The sequence below is a fragment of the Polypterus senegalus genome, chromosome 4, assembly GCF_016835505.1.
Source record: "Polypterus senegalus isolate Bchr_013 chromosome 4, ASM1683550v1, whole genome shotgun sequence".
NCBI lineage: Eukaryota > Metazoa > Chordata > Cladistia > Polypteriformes > Polypteridae > Polypterus > Polypterus senegalus.
Genome location: NC_053157.1, coordinates 54,610,311 through 54,633,602, shown reverse-complemented (window position 1 = coordinate 54,633,602; position 23,292 = coordinate 54,610,311). Strand labels below are relative to the sequence as shown.

Genomic DNA, 23,292 nt, shown 5'->3' with positions numbered 1-23,292 from the left:
AAGTCATTGGCACATAAAGTAATAGATATACCATAATTAAAAATTTCCTGGCTGGTATTACATAATTATGGAAAAATAAAAAACACTTGTCTGGCCTTGTCTGTATTACTAAGCCAAGTATACTGAGTTTGGTCTTGCACTATGCATACAATAACTTCATTAACTAGAATAACATTAATTGCTTTACAAACTTTTTCAGCAAATATTTTATGTGGTTTGTTATACAAGGAGCTGGGTTTATTTTTAAAATGTGTTTTAATAATAACCTGTTTTTATGTTAGGTTGAGGTCTTCTCTAAATTTGCATTGGTTGGCTGAAGTTTTTGTTTATAATTTATTCTGCTGTAAAAGATGAGATTCTACTTCATATGTTTTTGGCAAGCAATCAATGGAAAGATATAGGTAGATAATAAGTAAAGCTTTTTAAGACAGTGATAAGGCCAGCAATGACGTATGGAGCCGAAACATGAGTGGTAAAGGGAGCTCAGGAGAAGAAGGTAGATGTGGCAGAAGTGAGAATGTTGAGATGAACGTGTGGAGTTACAAAAAACGACAGAATAAGACAAGAATCAGTCAGGGATACAACAAAAGTGGGAAAGATCATATGGTATGGACATGTGATGAGGAGAGACAATGAATACGTGAGCAAAAGAGTGATGGGAATGGAACTACAGGTGAAGAGAAAGCAAGGGAGGCCAAAGAACAGGTGGATGAGTAAAGTGAAGGAAGATCTGAAAGAAAAGGGCTTGACTGGCATGGAGGTGCCTGATTGAGATGTATGGAGAAAGTTGATTTACCACACCAGCCCCACAGAAAAGTAGGAAAATTTGAAGAGGGCAGGATGAAGAAGATGAAGAAGTAGCCTGCAGATTAAGACTACAGGACTGTAATGTGGATGGTACAATTATTAACCAGACAGGCAATTTTATTTTCATGCTTCAAGATAACTGAAAGGATCAACTCCAGCTGGGATGGCATTATCTTTCTTGAAAAATACACATCTTTCTGGAATATGTCACAATTATTTACAGTTTTTTTGCTTTTAGGTTAACGATACTTCGCCAAACAATAGTTATGGAATCCGGCCTACTGTATATAGGCTGGACATCTCAGTATAGTATTGGCAATGGAACTAATTACATTTTGAGCGTGTCTTTTTTGCTTTGTGTATACTATATTAGCCAACTGAAACTTAATTACACTGGTCAGCACCAAAATCCTTCTGCACAAAAAACTGATGTACTTTATAGATTTAGGTGAGCATTGGATTTTCTCTACCACAAACCGTCTTCATGAGATTTCAGATACAGTTAAAAACACAGTTTTGAAAAAATAAGTTATGATTGTTTTATGGTGTATGTATTTTTCATGCTCAGATTATTATCTGAAATATAAATACTAGTCTTTCTTATTCTTAATGTTAGTTCAGGTGGATGTTGCACATTGTTTGCTCTTAATCAGTATTCATCTTATTTCTTCAGAATAGAGAGGAATTTGTTTTTTTGTAGGTTAGAAGATAACTTTTTATTGTCCAGAAGAGAGAATTTTGTTGTTTAAATGATTTTCACAGAAAATTGCAAAGTTGCGTTGATCCATCCATAATCTTGACCAAATAGCAGGTCAGCAAACAGTACAAGATACACACCCCTTCTTTAATGAGACAACTACTGTAAAGTTCCAGGGATTACACATTTGTGATAGGAGTAGAGAAATCTTGCTAGTGAGCTTAACCCTGAATTTCATTCCTGAGGTTCAGTAGCACCTCAACTCTCTGATAGATTCTTTTATTTTTATTATTTTTAATATATGTGTAATTTGTATTTTTCCCCCCAAGTTAAAATAATTGATTTTAAAAATAAATAATTTATTTCTCTAAAATAGTGTTTTTTTCCTATGAAACCTTCAACTCTCAAAATCTATGTTCAGTAACCTCAAAACTACAAAGAACATCTAACATTTTTGTCAGGAGGAATAAAAGTGTACTCTTTCCAGTGAATTCTCAAACATATAATATTAGATTAGACACCCTACCTTTTATTATTGCAGAACAGTTTAAATACCTCGGGGTAAACATCACAAGTAAACATAAAGCTCTTTATCAACAAAATTTCTCCGTCTGCATGGATAAAATTAAAAAAGACTTGCATAGATGGTCAACCCTTCATCTCACACTAGCTGGAAGAATTAACACTGTGTAATGGATGGCCGGCCATTTATCCTGGCCAATACCCCCAAGCCGCCAGGTGGAGCCCTCCTTGCAGCGTGGAGGTCCCCAGAAGACCAGCAGGGCATCATGGACATTGGAGTTTTTATGCAAAGCCCTGCTGGATGCCGTGGGGGCCACAGGAGGGAGCTGCAGGGAGGACCGAGGGCTTCTTCGTGCCCTATGACCCGGAGGTTCGTCACAGGAAGAGCGACGGACTTCCGGGTTGAAGAAAGGGACGATTTACCCTGACCCGGAAGGGAAAAGGACTTGTGGACTATTGGGCAGAAACACTTCCGGGTCAGGGATTATAAAAGGACTATGGGAACTCCCAGACAACGAGCTGAGCTGGGTGGTAGGAGGGCAACGCGTCTGGGAGTGGAGGATTGGTTTATTTGTTTATTATTGTGAGTTTTATGAGTATTGTGGAGGAGAGTGTGCTTTGTGCACTGTGGCAAGAAAATAAAGTCAACTTGAGGACTTTTATCTGGTGTCTGGAGTCGTGGACAGGGGTTCAAGGGAGCGAGAGCGCCCCCTAACGTTCACAACTGTTAAGATGAATATTCTTCCTAAGCTCCTTTTTTTATTTCAAAACATTCCAATATACATTAATAAATCATTCTTTAGGCAATTCAATTCAACAGTAATCTCATTTATTTGGAATTCAAAACATCCACGTATCAGAAGAGCGACCCTACAAAGACAAACGGCAGAAGGCGGCATGGCTCTACCTAACTTCCAGTTTTATTACTGGGCATCAAATATACAGGCGATAAGAACCTGGACACAAATAGAAGAGCATACACAGGCTTGGACCGCAATAGAAGTAAAATCCTGCAGTACTTCTTTGTATTCCTTGCTCTGTGCTCCAATAAACGCACGTTATCGGCAATACACTAATAACCCAATTGTGCTCCACTAACTTAAAATCTGGAACCAATGTAGAAAGCATTTTAAGACGGAGAAGCTTCTATCTGTGGCACCCCTGCAAGAGAACCACCTCTTTCAACCTTCACAAACATACGCAGTTTTTAATATCTGGAAAAAATTTGGAATTAATTTGCTTAGAGATCTTTATATAGACAACGTCTTTGCATCCTGTGAACAATTACATTCCAAATTTAACATTCCAGCTACACATTTCTTTCACTATCTTCAAATCAAGAACTTTGTTAAACAGAACCTTCCAGATTTTCCTCATCTTGCACCCTCATCCATGCTGGAAAAAATATTTCTCAATCTCAAGGACTTAGACACCATCTCTACAATATATAAAATCATTTTACAATCCCTCCCTTTCAAAGATCCAAGAGGACACTGGGAAAAAGATCTCTCAATTAATATATCAGAAAAGGAGTGGAAAGTAGCAATGCAGAGAATTCACTTGAGCTCCATATGTGCAAAGCATACAATTATCCAACTCAAAATTATATATCGAGCACATCTGTCTGTTTAATACATATGACAATAAATATTCAGAAAGTGAAAATGAACAGATGGACAAAAAAATAAGGCCAGAACTGAAATATATATGCAAAACTCCAAATCATGAATTTTGAGTTCTTAGACCTTAGACTTTCTTTAGCCCTATGAGTCTGTTGTCAAACTGCTACCAGCCATCAAATCCACTCACCAATTACAGTGTAGGCTGGAGAAAACTAAGCTGACTCATGTGTTACTTTTAGAAAATACTAGACTAAACACATTGTTGTAAATAGCACACACGTTTACTCTTAGAAGACATCCTCATAAATTAAGTCTACAATCAATTTGGAATCCCTTTAATGCTGAGAAGCCATGAACAAAAAGTTAGCTTCATCATGCTAGTTGTATATTTGAACTGAGTGGGCTACTTGTGCTGTGCTGCTGACTGAAGTCTCCATCTGTGAGACTTTGTGGCTCTAGTTCTGCTGCAGACTGCATGCTGATATTACTGTTGGAACATTGTAGGTGAGTTCTAGGGGGGTTCTGAGGTATTGAGGTTTACAGTGTGAAAAAGTCACTGCTGTGCACTAATACTGTTCAGCCTGATGAGAACTGGCACTTGAACTTGCCAACTGTTTGAAGTAGTTCTTCTTTTGGTCTTTTGTTTATGTGGTGTTGATAGGAAATCATAGTAATAATGATGACTGATAAAGGTTACAAATCATTGATAAGCAGTACCTGAAAAGTTGATTAATGTCAGTACTTAATTTTAGCGCTATGACGAGTGCGTCCCTTCAAAGCACTGTATTTTCTTTTTGTTGTGCTATGTTTAATTTTGTAAAATGAAATCAGTATGAACTCATATTAAGCAGTGAATATCAAAGCACTTTCTAGCTTTTTCCTTTCTCGTTTTAAGATAGGCATAAGTATGGTCTCCTAAGATATCCATTATCATATTATCATCATATTCTGTTATGCTTCATTTGATTATTTTCTTTTCTAACACACACTTTGTTGTTATTTAGATGTTTCTATCCAGTATCCCAGATTTTTTGGGTATTCCCATATGACCTTTGAACCTCTTAAGAACTCCTACCAGTCATTCCAAATAACCCTTGAATTTAAGGTGAGTGTTTTTCTGTTTTGCTGGGCATGTAACACTTGGTCTCCTTTGGAACCTTTTTTATTTTGTAAAAGAAACAAACTTTCCCTTTCCTGTAAATTAACATCTATATCTTCAAAATGCCATAATTAGAGAAGATTACATAAGCTGCATATTATGGAATTGCTGACTGCTTCTTTTTTACACTGATCTGTACAGGCAGAAACAGAAGATGGTTTACTTCTGTACTGTGGCGAGAATGAACATGGCCGTGGAGACTTTATTTCACTTGCTATCATTCGTGGAAAACTGCAGTTCAGGTAGGGTGATTTAATAGCAATATAGATCACTTATCGGTCACTACTACTTTGGACATGTTCACCCACCTGACCTGAAAAGAGGACATCTGAGTCACTAGGGAAAGACCCAGTGATATAACTGCTACGTATGTTATAATCATGGAGACAAGCCTGCATTGTAGCACACTACCGAATATTTAGTGAACAGCTTTGTAACCAGTATACCACATTAGACAGACTTTGACATACTGTAGCAATGGACTGCACAGATTTATTTTTTCATGGGTTTACTGTATATAGGAGCTTTGTTTTCTATGTTACTACCAGTTGTTCTTTGCATAATTTTACTATTTATTGTTATTAACACACCTAGTAGCTCTACAATCCTGATCTATCTCTCCATGCATTCATTCACTCCATTCCACATAATTGTGCACATATCTAGTGCCAACTTGGAGTTGTCAATTCACTTAACATGCAATTCTTTGAAGCATAACAGGAAGCACAGAGAAAGCCTCTGTAGACATAAAGCTAAGACTTTAAAGACAGTTACAATGGATACTTCACTTTCTGTACACTTTATTGTATTGTACACTTAACTTTAAATGGAGAAATTTGTCATTTTTGCCTATCATTCTAGACTCGATAACCCATAATGATGAAGTGAAAACATGTTTTAGGAAAGGTTTGTAAATGTATTCAAAGTCAAAAACGGAAATATCTCATTCACATACAGTAAGTATTCAGACTTTTAACTCAGTACTCTGTAGAAACACCTTTGGAAGGAATTACAGGTTTGACTCTTTCTGGTTAAGTCTCTTCAAGCTTTACACATATGTAACTGGGCACTTTATCCATTTCTTCCCAGCAGATCCTTTCAACCTCCATTAGATTGAAAGGGAAGTGACTGTAAACTGCCATCTTCTGATCTCTCCACAGATGTTCTATAGGATTTAAGTCTGGGCTTTGGCTGGGAAACTCAAGGACAGTCAGAGACATATCCTGAAGCCACTCTAGTATTGCCTTGGCTGTATGCTTCAGGTCATTCTCGTGCTGAAAGGTGAACGTTGTCCCATTCTGAGGTCACGTGCACCCTGGAACAGGTTTTCTTCAAGGACCTCTTCATATTTGGTTGCATTCATCCTTCATTGAATTCTAACCAGTCTAATAGTGCCAGCTGCTGAAAAGCACCATCATAGCATGATGCTGCCATCACCATGCTTCACTGTAGGGAAGGTATTAGGCAGGGGATCTATCTATCTATCTATGAGGAGTGCCTGGTCTTCGCTAGACAAATTACTTAGGGTTCTGACCAAAGAGTATTTTTTTTTTTTAGTTTTATCAAACCAGAGAATCTTTTTCCTCATACTCTCAGAGTCTTTTAAATGGTGACACATGCCTTTTATTCAAGAGTGTTTTCATCTAATGACTCTACTATAAACCCCTGATTAATAGAATGCTACTGAGATGGTTTTCCCTGAACAGGTTCTTCCATCTCAGTGGAGGACATCTGAAGCCCTGTTAAAGTGATTTTTGGGTTCTTGGTCACCTCCTAGAGAGGTCCTTCTTACCTGGTTGCTCAGTTTGACTGGACAGCCAACTCAAGGAAGAATTCTTGTGGTTACAAATGTCTTCTATTTCAAAAATAATGAGGTCATTGTGTTGCTGGGAACACTCAAAGCTTTAGAAATGGTTTGATACTCTTGCCCTGGTCTATGCCTCACCACAATTTCTTTATAGAGATGTGCAGATAATTCCTTGGGCTTCATGGCTTGTTTTTTGTCTTAATATGCAGTGTGAATTGTGGGACCTTATATACACAGGAGTGTGTCTTTCTAAATTATGTCCAGTCAATTCAGTTTGCCACAGATGGACTTCAATCAAGTTCTAGACACATCTCAAGGAGAATTAAAGCAAACAGGATCCACCTGACCACAATTTGGAGTGCTACAGCAAAGGGTCTAAATACTTATATACATGAGAGATTTCAGTTTGTGATTTTTAAGAAATGTTTAAATCTTTCTGAAAACACGTTTTCACTTTGTAATTGTGGATTATTGAGTGTAGATTGATGGGCATTAATGGCAGTTTTTTCCATTTTAAATTAATTCTACAACACAGTAAATTTTGTAGATATTGAATGGGCCTGAATACTTTCTGTATTTACTGTCCTTGTTCCAATAAAAACCTTTTTACCTAAAGTTATCAGATAGTAGAACTAAATACTTCATTACTGTGCCCCTGCCTTAAGACCCACATTTAAAAATAAAAATATATCTATTGTAATTAACATACAAATCTTTATAGGCTGGTTTGAAAAAGTACTCAGGCTTTTCATCAATTCTCTTATAATACAGAATTACAAATCCTATGCTGAAATTTTCTCCTTTATAATATTTTTGTTTCAAAGTATTAAAGCTCAACATTATTTCATGCCATTGTTTTATGTTATAATAAGAGTTAAAAGATAAAAAGGGAAATTATTTTATGTCATTGTTTTATCTTAGAACAAGAGTTAAAACATAAAAAAATGTTGCTTGCATAAGTGTTCAGTCCATCTAGATCTTCACATCTACAGTATTTACTGAGGAGATTACAATTTGGCTGCACCAGTGAATCAGTAAAATAATTGCCACATAGATAAAAACTCCACAGTTAAAGATTGCATGTCCAAGTGAGCCCTTACCTTTGTCTTTGGCCTTGCTCAGCCAGGGATTTATTCATGCCTCAAATGTGGTTTTCATGTATTTAAAATTTGTGTTATCTTTCAACTGCGGTGGGTTGGCACCCTGCCCGGGATTGGTTCCTGCCTTGTGCCCTGTGCCCTGTGTTGGCTGGGATTGGCTCAAGGAGACCACCGTGATCCTGTGTTCGGATTCAGCGGGTTGGGAAATGGTTGGTTGGTTGGTTATCTTTCAAGTATTATTGTGTAAATATTACTGATTTCCTGTTGTATGATTTAATGAACATTTTGTTCATCGATCATCTTTGTATTTATGATTGTTTGTTCTTTAGTGTCTTGTTCATTGTGCCTTATTTCTTATGTCTTGTATGTTGAGCCAAGAAAAGGGATACTTAATGCTGCAGCTGGGAATCCACTGCCACTGCTATTTCAGGAGAATCGCCTGAATAAATGGCTGCTTTGGCATCAAGAATTGTTCCTAATTATTTTGATTACGCTATTTTTGGATTTCCTGGTTTTTCATCCCTAGTTCTTGTGTGAAGGCAGTGTTATTAATTAGTGATTATTGGATTTATTTGAATTTAGGTGTTACATTTTAGGCAAAACCCATTTATTTGCTCCTGCTTTAATTTTTGCAATCCATTTGAATCCTTTAAATTTAAAGTTGCATTCAAGCCAGATGTTTTCCTCCCTTCACTTTGCAGATATTTATCATTTTGTTTAAAATCCTGCATCTCATTTTTTTGGCCCTGTGCAGATTTGAAGCCTGCCTTTTGAGTTGGGTTTATGCTGCCTGTAGTGAGACACACTCTGGGGAGCCAGATGTGGGTGAAAGCCTGGACTGCTTTTGTTTTGAGGTCTGCACTCATTTTTGAGCCTGTGTGTGGCAGGATTGTAACAGTAGTTGCACAGTTGCATTAGATAGAGTGCTCTGTCTCTTTTGTACTCTTTGGTGTTAATAGGGAAAAGGGCACTTACATGTACCATCATGCAGGTAAAAATGCATAATTGCAATATCTGATTATCCCATGATCTAAAAATACCTTCCAGAAATTAATGTAAGCAAGATTTGGCATTCAAGGTAGCTTGCACTATGCAAGAAATATTGAAACAAAACTAATCCTTCATGAGAGGTAGCAGGACTGTCATTTTCTGGGATATCCCATTTCCCTTCCCAATTACATGAGAAATAACAATCGGCATGGTTTATCCTGAAACAGGCCATTTATAACTGACCAAGACACTGGCAGGCCTTAAAAATGCAGATTACATTGTGAACAGTGGAGCCTTAGCAGAGGTAAGAATGTGTGTTTTTAAATGAAAATGGACTACAAGTGACCTACCCAAAGCAATACTTAGGGTGAAATAAGTATAAAGGCATTCCCAGTATGCAGTAGGGATTTATTTATTTATTTATTTTAAGCATTGCAATATATTGCTCTTTCTTTTCATCTTTCTTGTGTATGTGTGTGTGGAACTGACTACTATGTAACTTGGAAAAAAATGAAAGAAAAAAAAAAAGTGATACTCTACCTGCACCCCACTTCTTGTTCACATTCACATTTGTCACATTTAAACCAAATATAAGCTGATTCAAAATGTTTGGAGTGAAAAATGGCAAGTTTGAACTTCATGCATATTAGAAAATGATGTGTTGGTATAAACTTTACAACTTCTCCAAAGAAGGGACTGTAGAAGCTTTAACAGCATAAATTTTGTTCAGTGCACTGCTGAGAGCTATATTTTTACTTCTGATTTACTCCACAGCCAATACTTATCCAAACATACAGCATATATTAGTGCCTAGTATATACCTGCTCAGCATTTCAATTATGTGGCTTTACTCTCCTGGTAGGTTTAATTGTGGCACTGGAGCAGCCATCATCATCAGTGAAAGCAAAATCAAGCTGAGAAGTTGGCACAGCGTTACCATTTCCAGAGATGGATTAAATGGATGGCTACGTCTAGACAATGACACCCCCGTGACCGGCAAATCTCAGGTAAACTGACAGATGATGGAATAAGAAAACATAGTAAGAAAGACAGGAGGAGGTTGGGGTTGGGGGGGGGCTCTGGGAATGGCATTACAACTGTAGCCTTTAAAATAACTTTTAAACATTCATTTAAGTTGCAAAGAACAAGAACAAGGGGTGCCTGATATTTAATTAATTCCTTGTCTTCAAGGAATTAAACTGATTGACACCTCTATTTGGTCTGTTGATTTCATTCACTTTTAAGGACAGTTTAGGTTAAAAGAAGATGCTTACAAAGCACAGTAAGGGTCTTCCATAAATTAATTTTATTTCCGCTGTTCTGAACAGAATGTACAGTAGTTGAGGTCCTGGAGAAAAAAATACCGATAAGAAGTTTAAGAAGATTGGATCAAAATGTGCTTCAGTTTTTGTTTTAACCTGCCCTCCTCTCCTTTGTATGAATCCTGCCCTTAATATATAAAACTTACCTTGTATGCCCTTAAATGTGCCAGTAAGTCAGGCCTTAGCACCACTGGAGAGTGATTTTTGACAGTGTAGATTAATGCTTAACCTGCTGGCATTGATTTCAGAAGGCTGCAGGTTCAAATCCTAGAAATGATTCATTAGTCTGCAGTCTGGATGCCTAAATATGTACGATACTTCAAATTCAAGTTAGGCTATAACATTGATATAAAGTGCATAGTACAACAACAACAACATTTATTTATATAGCACATTTTCATACAAAAAGTGGCTCAAAGTGCTTTACATAATGAAGAAATAAGAAATTAAAATAAGACATTAGTTAACATAGAAAAGGAGTAAGGTCCGATGACCAGGGTGGACAGAAAAAACAAACAAAAAAAAAAAACTCCAGACAACTGGAGAAAAAAAAAATTTAATCTGCAGGGGTTCCAGGCCACGGGACCGCCCAGTAATAAGAACATCAGAAAAATGATTAAAAGAGATCAGGACATTCAGGTTTAGAAGCTTTTTGATTCCATTCACCTAGATTTTTTTAAAATAAAATAAATAAAAATAAAATATCAAGCTGAGATTTGAAGGTCTTTAAAGTTTAAGTCTCCAGCACACCACTTTTTATTTAATTTACTAGGCTGACCCGACTTTTAAGTTGACCACTTCTTAAGGCAATTGAATATGTAGATCAATTTGATATTTTATACAAACTCATTAATTTGGTTATATTGCATTTGAGCGGTATTACTTTAATACTCGTAGTTTCTGTTATTTTTGTGATGAAATTGAAACTTTTTTTCTATATTGAGGTCGCCCTTTTGAACCCCCCTGATATTTACTACGCGGTGAGACATTTGTACTCCATCAACATTAATTATTTCCAGAGACATAATTTTGTCTATTTTTCCAGCGCATCGCGCACAAAAGCAAGGTAACGATGGGAGCACCAGAACTCTGCTCACATCATGTTGCTTAGTACCGCAAGCTGCAAGTCTGTGATAAGCGGAATACCGCTACGCTTTCCACTCATGGGACGGAAGGACAATCCCTAACGCTTTTATATAGTAAGAAAGAAGAAGAAGATATCACACGGTCTGGAGTCGAAAATCATCTTTTACCCGGAAAAACGAAACTACAAATCCCATCGTGCATTGCAAAATGGACAGGGCGTGTGTGAAACTCTGCACCTGTGTAGCACTGACGGGACGGAAGGACAATCCCGACCGCTTTTATATAGAAGGATTCCATATGCTAATGGTTTTTTGTGTGGAGACAAACCTTTTGCAAAATCTGTTCTAAACATGATTCCAACCATATCGCCATTTTCTTGTTGAAGAGTTCATTTTAAAGTGAACGTTGGTATCCTAAAGAGGAGGTTGTCCTTGGTCAGCTTACTGCACACTGTCTTATGACAGACGCCTGTATGAATAACTTGCCGTTCTAGCAATACAGCTTTGTCAGTTTTTATCCTTAGTAGCTTGCAAGCAGTTATTTTTCCTTTCACACTCTCTTCTGGACCATCTTTAGAGTAGTGTTTTTTTGTATTATGGTGACCAAAACTAATAATAATATTTACACAATAATGCTTGAAAGATAATACAAAACCAGTACTCCAGGTGAGGCCTGACTAATAACTTAGGCTACATCCACACTACTATGTTTGCATTTAAAAACACAGACATTAGTCTCCATTTTTGCCTATTGTCATTGATCCCTGAGAAACATCACATTTTACATCACCTATATTTGAAAAAGTTTACCTCACCATAATGCTTTGCTTCCTGAGTTTGAGCCAAGTTTGGACCTACCTATGCACAGCACCTTGAAATCCAGCTTCTTTTATTTTGGACACTAAGCTTCTGAAATATCGAGATAAATAATATCATATGCATCTCTTTTACTGTGTACTTTTATAGTTTTGTCATAGAATTTCAGCATATTTGTAAAAATCTGTTTAGCATTTGTAATACAACCCTTTAGAATTTTCTGTATTTCTGCATAAATATGACCTAAAATATCATCAGATTTTCACTCAAGTCCTAAAAGTAGATAAAAAGAAACCAGTTAAACAAATGAGACAAAAATATTATACTTGGTCATTTATTTATTGAGGAAAATGATTGAATGATACATATTTGTGAGTGGCAAAAGTATGTGAACCTCTAGGATTAGCAGTTAGTTTGAAGGTGAAATTAGAGTCAGGTGTTTTCAATCAATGGGATGACAATCAGGTGTGAGTGGGCACTCTGTGTTATTTAAAGAACAGGGATCTATCAAAGTCTGCTCTTCACAACACATGTTTGTGGACATGTATCATGGCACGAACAAAGGAGAGTTCTGAGGACCTCAGAAAAAGAGTTGTTGATGCTCATCAGGCTGGAAAAGGTTACAAAACCATCTCTAAAGAGTTTGGACTCCACCAATCCACAGTCAGACAGATTGTGTACAAATGGAGGAAATTCAAGACCATTGTTACTCTCCCCAGGAGTGGTCGACCAACAAAGATCACTCCAAGAGCAAGGCGTGTAATAGGCGACGAGGTCACAAAGGACCCCAGGGTAACTTCTAAGCAACTGAAGGCCTCTCTCACATTGGCTAATGTTCATGAGTCCACCATCAGAAGAACACTGAACAACAATGGTGTGCATGGCAGGGTTGCAAGGAGAAAGCCACTGCTCTCCAAAAAACATTGCTGCTCGTCTGCAGTTTGCTAAAGATCACGTGGACAAACCAGAAGGCTATTGGAAGAATGTTTTGTGGACGGATGAGACCAAAATAGAACTTTTTGGTTTAAATGAAAAGCGTTATGTTTGGAGAAAGGAAAACACTGCATTCCAGCATAAGAACCTTATCCCATCTGTGAAACATGGTGGTAATAGTATCATGGTTTGGGCCTGTTTTGCTGCATGTGGGCCAGGACGGCTTGCCTTCATTGATGGAACAATGAATTCTGAATTATATCAGAGAATTCTAAAGGAAAATGTCAGGACATCTGTCCATGAACTGAATCTCAAGAGAAGGTGGGTCATGCAGCAAGACAACGACCCTAAGCACACAAGTCGTTCTACCAAAGAATGGTTAAAGAAAAATAAAGTTAATGTTTTGGAATGGCCAAGTCAAAGTCCTGACCTTAATCCAATCGAAATGTTGTGGAAGGACCTGAAGCGAGCAGTTCATGTGAGGAAACCCACCAACATCCCAGAGTTGAAGCTGTTCTGTACGGAGGAATGGGCTAAAATTCCTCCAAGCTGGTGTGCAGGAATGATCAAAAGTTACCGGAAATGTTTAGTTTGCAGTTATTGCTGCAAAGGGGGGTCACACCAGATACTGAAAGCAAAGGTTCACATACTTTTGGCACTCACAAATATGTAATATTTGATCATTTTCCTTAATAAATAAATGACCAAGTATAATATTTTTGTCTCATTTGTTTAACTTGTTTCTCTTTATCTACTTTTAGGACTTGAGTGAAAATCTGATAAATGTTTTAGGTCATATTTATGTAGAAATATAGAAAATTCTAAAGGGTTCACAAACTTTCAAGCACGGCTGTATGTGCCAAAGCAGTCAGGTCCTGGTGATTCTTTAGGCTTCAACCTATTTAATCTTATTACCTCTCTCCTGTTACGTTTGAGGGGTTATCGACTTCTTCACACAAGTAAACTTTAGAAAAATGCAAGTTTTATCAAAATGCAAGATACATGTGAGCAGTCAGCTCAGATGTGAAATGTTTACAAGTAGCCAAAAAGTGAAGAAATCGTAAGTGAGGCAGCTGCTTTGTGAATAGAAAAAGAATAAGAGTTGTGTCAAAACCTATAAAAAAAGAAAATTGCACTTTTATTTTTGCAAATAAACATCATTTTTTAAAACATTGCTTCATTTTAGCTTTGTTTAAAATTCTTTTGTTAGTCTGTTTCTCTCATTTGGGAAAGAAATAAATTTGTGAAACATTTTTAATCTATGATATTTTACAGACAGGTTAGATTCTTTTTAGATAGATAGATAGATAGATAGATAGATAGATAGATAGATAGATAGATAGATAGATAGATAGATAGTGTGTTGGACAGCCGGGCACCTTGCCCGGCCAGAATGCGTGTGTAATGAATGGGCTGGGGGAGAGAGTGTTTTCAAGGCTTTATCTCCCCTGGGAGGAAACAGGGCAGCCTCTCTTGGTTGCTACAGCACCATGGATTCTCACAGGGCATGCTGGGAGCTGGAGTTTGCTACAACTCTGTTGAGTTCTGTGGGTACCGCCAGTGGGAGGTGCTGTAGAGCCTGCACAGCCCTACTACATTGAGCCTCTGACACACATGGAAGTGCTGCCGGAAGAAGATCACTGGACACCTACAGCACTAACAGGTACCCTATAAAAGGGTTAGAGCCAGAGTTGGGAGGTGGACTACAAAGCTTGCCGAGGAGGAGTGGAGGCAAACAGAGAGAAAGAAAAGAAAGAGAAGAAGAGAAGACTATTCTTATCTGTGCTATTTGGTGCTTGTACTGTGCTGTGCAGTAGGGAGCAAAGGAAAAGTGCTTCCCACTTAAAAAACCTGTGCTTTGTGGCAAGACTGGGCTGTGTGTCTGTTGTGTCCAGGTTTGGGAAGCTCTACACCCCCTGATGGTCCATGATAGATAGATAGATAGATAATTAATCCCAGTGTCAAACTTCAATATTACAGCCCATTAACATTTAAATTATTACATTCAAAATGAAACAACATAAATAAAAAATATAAATATGTAACCCACTGAAATGTTTGAAGTTATTTAAGAATTAATTTACTGGACAAGAACTTACCCAGCTTATTACTTCTTCAGAAGAGAAGCTGCCATCAGTTTCAAGGGAGGAGTTAGCAGGGAGTCCTGTCATGAGATACCTGATAGAAAAAAATGGGATTCCTGGTAAAAGAGTAAACTGGCAGTCCAAGTTTATAGAAAGCAGCAGGATCTGTCAGAAGCGAGTTCTAAGATTGTTCTAAGACTGACAGAGAAGTTTGTTTGTGCAGATTGATGCTGCAGTTAGTTTTGCACCTCATGCCTCTCCACAATTCCAGAGTTGACACAAAGATGGGAAAGTACAGAGGACATACACAGGCTGTTAGGGTTCCACAACAGCAAGTAAAGGCCAGCAGTAAATGCAGTAGGTTACGACTGGAGTGGTGATCATGTATATTGTTCGACGTTACAGTGCTGAAAGCCAAGTTGACAAGAACTGAATCGTTTCCCAAGTGGTCAATAAACAACATCATCAGGAGGTAACAGGAAACTGTGAGCACAGATACCTGCTTGAGTCATAGTTATTAGCTTTGTGTTTAGTTGTCTGTTACTTTGATTAAAAACATTAAAGCAGAAGTGTTTTTTTTTAGTTTATAAGTTGCAAAAAACAGGAGTAACAACTCAGACCTACAGCAGTTTTTATTAATTACTGTTATTTATCATATTTTTTATGATCTTTTTTGCTCTAGGAAAGAACAACCTGACATATTTTGTTGTTCTTTCCTTATTCTTGATTTTGTTGTTCCATAACACCCTTTTGTTTTCTTTGGGCCCCTTTGCCGTGTTGTGATGGTCTTTTGCAAAGGGTGCAGTCCCAGAAGGCACACATGTTGATGTCATCCATGAGACAATTCATAAGCTAGGGCTGGGTATATCTTGGCATCCAATTTTGTGGGTACTTAAATAAATCTTTTTGCGAAATTAGTTTTCTGGTTCTAGACCTTTTGTCCTGGAATTTTTACAATGACTTACTTTAGGGTTTTGGTTTTGATGACTTGGTTTAGTGTACACTTGGTAGTCACCATGGCCTGTTTTTTTAACCACATTTTCATTTTCTGCTCTTTTATTCCCTAATCCTGACAATTTTCCAGCTACAGTAAATGGCTAAATATTAACATGCTTTGTGCACTATAAACCATAGGAGTGCTGTCAAGTCAACCTTAAACCCAGAATCCTTGTTTAGGAGACTAACATTATAGAAAATGTGCAATTCATTAACCACTGTTACCGATGGTGGTGACAGACAGGAGTCCCAGCCGGGATGAACTCCATCTACTTAACTGGCAGGGAGGTCAAGAACGTGGCTGGACATAGGGAGGCAGCCTCCCCAGAGTGCTGCTATGCCTATTCATTCTCCCACAGGGCATGCTGGGAGTTGTCCTACTGTCTTCCCTATGTGCAGCCAAGGGAAGCTACAAGGGAGGACTGTCCCTACTTTGAGAAGCTCCTGCCGAACCCAGGAGTGCTTCCTCCTTGTAATGCCCTGACATCAGTATTAAAGGAGCCACCGGTATTCATTTGTGGAGTTGGAGTCAGGTAGTGGAGGACAGCTTTTGCCTGGAGGTGTGATGGAGTGAGTGATAAAATGAAAAGGAAAGAAAAGAAAGGATTGTATGGTGTTGTACTGTGACTGAGAAATGAGATTGGTGGAGAGGTAGTATTTAGATTACTTGAACCGGGACTGTCTGTGTGTGGTTGTGTGTGGGGTTTGGGACTCAGTGGCACCTCCTACTGGCCACACCAAATATATCAACACTAAGGAAAGATAACTCGGGAACACTCAACGTTTCATAATAACTACAAAAGGAAAAAGGCCCCTCTGGGCATATGTGTACACCTCTGACTAACCAGTGGAGAGTCTAATGCTCTTCCCCAATGCATTATTCACCCTATACTCTCCATTTTCAGTTCCCAGGCCTCTCTTCATCCTGCCTATGGAAATCTTATCATCTTCTCTCTTCCCAAAGCACACTCAAAATAAAACTGGCCAGAGCAGGCTTTTACTGTAAGTCTGGGCCATATAGTATTTCCAGGTAAATCATGGTAAGAACTTTTAACGTTATATAGAGGATCTGTGGCAGTATATAGATTATACTGATTGCTCTCTCTTGCAGGCCCCAGATGCTACTCCATTGCAGTTTTAAAGGACCAGAGAACCCCCAGCCTTTCCAATGGGCAGCAATGCTGCATATATCGCAATGTCACTGTGCTGCCATCAATTGGATAGAGAAATCACATTCTCCCATTTTATACAATTCTGAGCTATAACACCACCTAGCAACAACAACCCATTTTGATATTATTGCCTTTAGCCCTGGTCCCACTCTGGCCTGCATTCACAGCATATATTTAGAGGAGCAATTTATAAATAATAAATAGCACTTTTACCTTTTTTATTTCCTTTCAGTATTGTTATGACAGATTGTGTCATTGCTCTATCTGATGACCATTTTAACTTTGTACCTGTCGTTACATACTGTTGTTGAGCTTTCAGAAGAACTGCTGTTTTCTTGTTTCCTAAAGCACTGTATTTGTGTAATACATTTTAATAGTACATTCTCATGTTGGATTGTGTGCATTATTGGCTTGTTTTGAAACATTTTTCATTGTGGTAGATGCCACTGATTAAAGTATACTCACACCAATGGAGGCACCATTAATCTAGAAAAGTAACATACTATACGCAAATTCTAGATGAAAAAGTAACAAAGGTTATCTTCCTAATTACGCAGTGCCCTTTGTTTCAAACAGTGACAAGCAGTAAAATCTGAGTGCTACAAGCATGTTCATATTTTGTTTAAAGTAGAAAATTAAAATAAAAAAAAATAGTCTAGTCATGGAATATATTATAATGTGTGATGTCAGCTCTCAATGAAGTACAATGGGAGAACTTTTCATTAAGATCAGCAGCTTAGCCGACATCATTCAATGACTCTGGAGCATACAACTTTTTTACCAATAGCAGCTGGTCAGTTTGTTATTTCCTAGTGCCTAGTTCATTTATTAACCTTTTAAGTTTAAGCAAATGGCAATAAAGAGTTGACATTATTGAAATTTTTAAAATTATGAAAACCGTGAAGCACGAAAAACAAAGAAAATTATGAAGTACAACAGATCCAGGCTATGATTTTAAAATGATTTCAACAAGAACACAGATGTTATATTTTGGCCAGGTTTTTTCCTCCTCTGGTTGGGGTTCATATCCTTGCTTTATCAATGTTTTGTTCACTTTTGGGTCATTGTTTTATGTTAATATTAGTTTCATTTTTCATGTGCTTTGTAGTCTACGCCTGTAGCATGTTCCGTGTGTTTTGTGGGTAGTTCTCCAAGGACTGAGAGTATGGAGGAATATTTCGGACAAAATGAAATAAATAAATAAATGCGTAAATAAATAAAAGTACTGTGAAATGTGAGCATAAATAAATAAATGTGTCATGAAATGAGAGCCTTAATAAATAAATATGTCATGAAATGAGAGCATAAATAAATAAATGTGTCACAAAATAGGTTTTTCGTTGCTTATTTATTTATTTCATTTTGTCCGTAACATTCCTGCAAACTGTCATGAAATACGGCTTGAAATAAAACTGTCACTTTCACTCGTCAAAGTTGAGAGGGTGGGCTCTAACACGCCCTCTAGTTACTGATTGGTGAATCGATAGCACAAGAATTAATTAGAAAAATGCTTACTACTGCCGATGAAATGGATTCTGACGAAGATATTACGTATTTCAGAGAGAGAATTGAAGATTTATCGGAAGAAATTACAATGTTGGCGGCCCTTTTAGACTCCGATATAGATGAAACTGATTTTGAAATTATCGAAGAACAGGTGGAACGGACTCTACTACACTCCAGTTCTGGTGACGCAGTTCCCTGCTCTAGACGTCCATCCTTTGACATTCCAGTTGAGTCAATAGAACACCTTCTGTCATGCGGTTTAAAAGTACGACAGATTGCAGATCTATATGGTGTATCGGAGAAAAGCGATCACAAGGCGAATGAGCCAGTTTGATATCTGTAAGCTGCAACGGCTGTATTAGTTTAGGTACTTTGACATGGAATGCCCAAAGCAGCTCTAACTAATATTTTGAACTGAACAAGCGGGTTAGAAAATGGATGGATGGATGGATGAACAACTTTGCCACTGATCAGAGCTGTACAGTTGTTTGAAAAAGTAGCTGCGAATATGCAACTGACTTTATACTCGTAAAACAAGGGTCAAATACTCAGTTCTAAAAGGGCCACCAACATTGTAATTTCTTCCGATAAATCTTCAATTCTCTCTCTGAAATACGTAATATCTTCGCCAGAATCCATTTCATCGGCAGTAGTAAGCATTTTTCTAACGAATTCTTGTGCTATCGATTCACCAATCAGTAACTAGAGGGCGTGTTAGAGCCCACCCTCACAACTTTGACGAGTGAAAGTGACAGTTTTATTTCAAGCCGTATTTCATGACGGTTTACAGAAATGTTACGGACAAAATGAAATAAATAAATAAGCAACAAAAAACCTATTTCGTGACACATTTATTTATTTATGCTCTCATTTCATGACATATTTATTTATTAAGGCTCTCATTTCATGACACATTTATTTATTTATGCTCACATTTCACAGTACTTTTATTTATTTACACATTTATTTATTTATTTCATTTTGTCCGAAATATTCCTCCATATGAGACCACCTGCCAGTCATCACTCTAATTCTTCTGTGCTTATGGTAATTACTGGATTTTTGACCCTGTGCTCAGTTTTTTGACTCGCTTTGGATAAACTGTTTCAGGATTTTTTTTTTGCCTTATTGCTTCTGGCAGACCCCCGTGACCCTGTATTAGGGTATAGCGGGTTCGAAAATGACTGACTGAATGACAGTTACTTTGCCGTTTGTGCCCTACAGAGTTTCCTTTTGCTTCATAGCATTTTTGCCAAAAATAAATCTTTTATTTTCAAAAGATTCCTCAAGGCCCTTTTTATGTCTAGTCATTTTTGACTATGTCTCCAACATGAGAATCTTTTGAACTATCAGGACTTGTGTGCTTTGGGACTCTGAGCATTCATAAGAACAGGGACACTGTTGGAAATACCTTGTATGCTAAAGGTAAATTTCACATTAACATTAATGTTTTTCTTCACACAGAGAACCATAGACACATGGAATAAATTACCAAGTAGTGTGGTAGAGTGTACAACTCAAGTTCATATGGTTTTGATGAGGTTGGTTGAAAAGGATTGGTGATCTTTGTTGGGTTACATGGACTGCTCTTGTCGAATATTTTCAAATGTTCTAATGCTCTGAATAGAGTTTACACATGTGCCTCCTGTCTACGTAGGTTTTGATGGTTTCTCCTGTTTCCTTTAACAATCCAAAGGCATTGGGTAAGCTAATTGGCAATTAAAATGTACCTTGTGTGAATGAATTTGTTTGTGTGTGTGTGAGTCTATAAGTGAGTCAGGCAATGAACTGGTGTCATAACTAGGCTTGGTTGCTATATTTTGTCCAAGACAGCTGAGATAGGCTTGCCGTCTCCACAACATGTGAAATGGATGGATGTATTATTTACAAATGCCAAAATCGTGGTAACAGTAAGAACACTTTCACTTTTAAGTTTTAGGTAAGTGTAACCTGTTTCTCCTAATTTAAATATTTCAATTGGAAAAATGCAAGAAACTGAAGTTTACAGATTCATTTCTTTTTTCTTTTTTTTTTTTAAGGGCGTGTATACCAAAATCACCTTTCGGACTCCTTTTTATGTGGGTGGTTCTCCCAGTGCTTACTGGCTAGTAAAGGCTGCTGGGACCAACCGTGGATTTCAGGGCTGTGTACAAAGCCTTTCCATAAATGGGATAAACATTGATATGCGGCCTTGGCCAGTTGGAAGAGGACTTAGTGGGGCAGATGTAGGTAGGTGCATATGAATACTGCAATTTAGCATGACCAACTGTGAACAAACCTGATGCTCTCTGATTCATATTTTAAAGTTTTCAGTCATTAGTTATTTATGGAGTCATGATTTATTAAATGTTTTTAAGTCTGGCATGAGTTAATAACCACTTTTCCTCACTTGCTCCAGTTTTATGAAGGAGTAAAATTCATGAGTGTTTCATTTTCCTTCTGTAATCAAATGTGGATTGTGTATTAAGTGGCTCTGTGAAAGTACACTATGTGCTTGTGTTCTTTGTAAACTGGGCTTTGATTTATGAGAAAGGTTTTTGCCAATTTTCTTTCAAACAGTAGCTAAATCCATCTCAAAATTTTTCATGTTCAAAGTTTTTCAGATGCTTTACTTTTACCTACATACTGTATAGACAGCTGCATCTATCTATTTCATTGTACACAACATAAACCAGTATGAATTATGGATTGATGATAATAAAATATGTTACATCTTAGATGCATTCATTTATAAAAGTACTGTAGAGTGTCTCTGTTCAAGTACAAGTTACCTGAGGATTTCCAATAAAATCTGCTATGCTAGTATTATGTGCAAATTCTCGGTTGGCAAGAAGATTAGAACCACATGGAAGGCAATGCAGAAGATCAGAAAGACAGCAGTGGCTTTGGAGAGAAGCCAGGGAAGAAGACAGCAGAATAAGCAACATTCCTTGTAAGGGACTCCTACCTCTTGTTCTGCAAGTTGAAAACGGAGTATATTTAAACAGACCAGGAGATAAATCAAAAGTCTAAATGCCACAAAAAAGAGTTGAAATTAGGAAGTCAAAATAACTGCCACCAAAGTCCAAATGCTAACCAAACTCAAAGTCTAGGAGGAAATGCTAAAGTTTTCAGTTCTGCAAGATCTTGAACTAACGCACCACATTTGCATTACTATCAATAATCTCAGATGAAGATTGTATCTTTGACACCAGCTTTTCTGCCATCATGTTCATAATGCAATCATCCCACACCTTCTGAAGCTACGCCTCAAACAATGGATCATCGTGTCCTATTAACAGCCCCACAAAATGTTGGTGCCCACAAGAATACAAAATGGGAACATGAGAAACATTTAATAAAAAAAAATCAACTTTGAATGTACATACTTTGAATGTAATTAGTTTCAAGAGGCCATTTGAACTCTGAATTGTTTGAAGTCCGAATCAGTTTTCCTCATTAGAAATAATAATAATAATAAGCGTTTCCCAGCCTCTAAACTTAAATACCAAATACACATAATTTAAGGTTGAAATAGCACAAGTAAATGCCCTAAACAATAAATTAACCATGAAAACAATAAATAAAACATCTAAATAGTGTACAAAATTAAATTTGCATTTACCGTACCTTAGTGAGGAGTAGTTATATCCCTTGTATTGCTTTCATGCTTCATGATAAGTTCCTTTTTCACATCAATTGTTGATGCGTCAGCCTTTGTCTTTGTTGCTTCCACACTCTTCTTGGATGCCGTGGTTAATAGATAAGGGTTGTATACTTTGGCAAAAACCAGACATAAGAGTCATAAAAAGGTTTGGGGCGGCCACCCGTATAATTGATTTTCTGGCTCCAAAGTCGATCAAATAAATACCGCACTTCTGTGCACAAAACCGAGTCCAAAACAGAACAGAGGGTGTAGGGAAAAGGTGGAGGCTTTTAAAGGGGAAGACAGGAAGTGAAGTCAAAGGGGTCGGGCTCATGAAGGTCTTCTGCCATTGGTGCGAGCCCGAACGTGACATCACAAGGGCCAGAGCTGGCAAAGTCTCCTTCCATTGGCTCGGTCCCAGAAGTGACGTCAAGAGGACCAGGTGGAATCTCCTGTGACTGGTCTGCAGGCAAGGGAGAAAAAGATTCAGTGTACTCTGCCACATCCCATTATGTCTCGGAACTGCCCTTACCCTTGCTGCCTCCCATGCGCATGTGTGTGACAATACATAAAACCAAACACAACAAAAATAAAGCAAAAAAAAGCACCGAAAACACATGAGTGTAACGCAAGAGATGCTTTCACTACGAGAGAAAGAGACAACTTGGATACACAACAAATAATGTTTATGTTTGTTTTTTCACTGTGCGCACAGTTCAAATGTAGAAGTATTTTTTGAACTCTGCATAAATCTTTGCTCTAATTTAGCATTTGAACTCTGGAATATTCGAAGTTAAAACAGAAAACTGACAAAGAGACTTCATTTTCCATAGTGAAAGAAACTTAATTTAAAAATCTGGAAAAAAATGATCCAAGAAGAAGTACATTTTTAAATACCATAAATCATAACACTACCAGTGTTATCAGAGTACTAATACATTCCTCTGTCTCTCAACCGTCCTTCCTCAGGTCATTATAGTATAGTAACTGTTTTTTCATTTTTTAAGTTTTATTCACATTAAATAATTATTTTTTTACATCTCCATTTG

The 23,292-nt window shown here is 37.5% G+C and overlaps 1 protein-coding gene across 4 annotated transcripts in view; it reads left to right on the top strand.

Annotated features, from left to right (window-relative positions):
• Positions 1–23,292, top strand: part of LOC120527349 (pikachurin) — a 272,936-nt gene that overhangs the window by 187,895 nt on the left and 61,749 nt on the right. For all 4 annotated transcript variants that reach the window (XM_039750650.1, XM_039750648.1, XM_039750651.1 and 1 more), the window contains 4 exons: positions 4,653–4,753; positions 4,949–5,049; positions 9,567–9,711; positions 20,658–20,847. In XM_039750650.1, the coding sequence (XP_039606584.1) occupies positions 4,653–4,753; positions 4,949–5,049; positions 9,567–9,711; positions 20,658–20,847 (537 nt within the window). The remainder of the gene's footprint in view (positions 1–4,652; positions 4,754–4,948; positions 5,050–9,566; positions 9,712–20,657; positions 20,848–23,292) is intronic.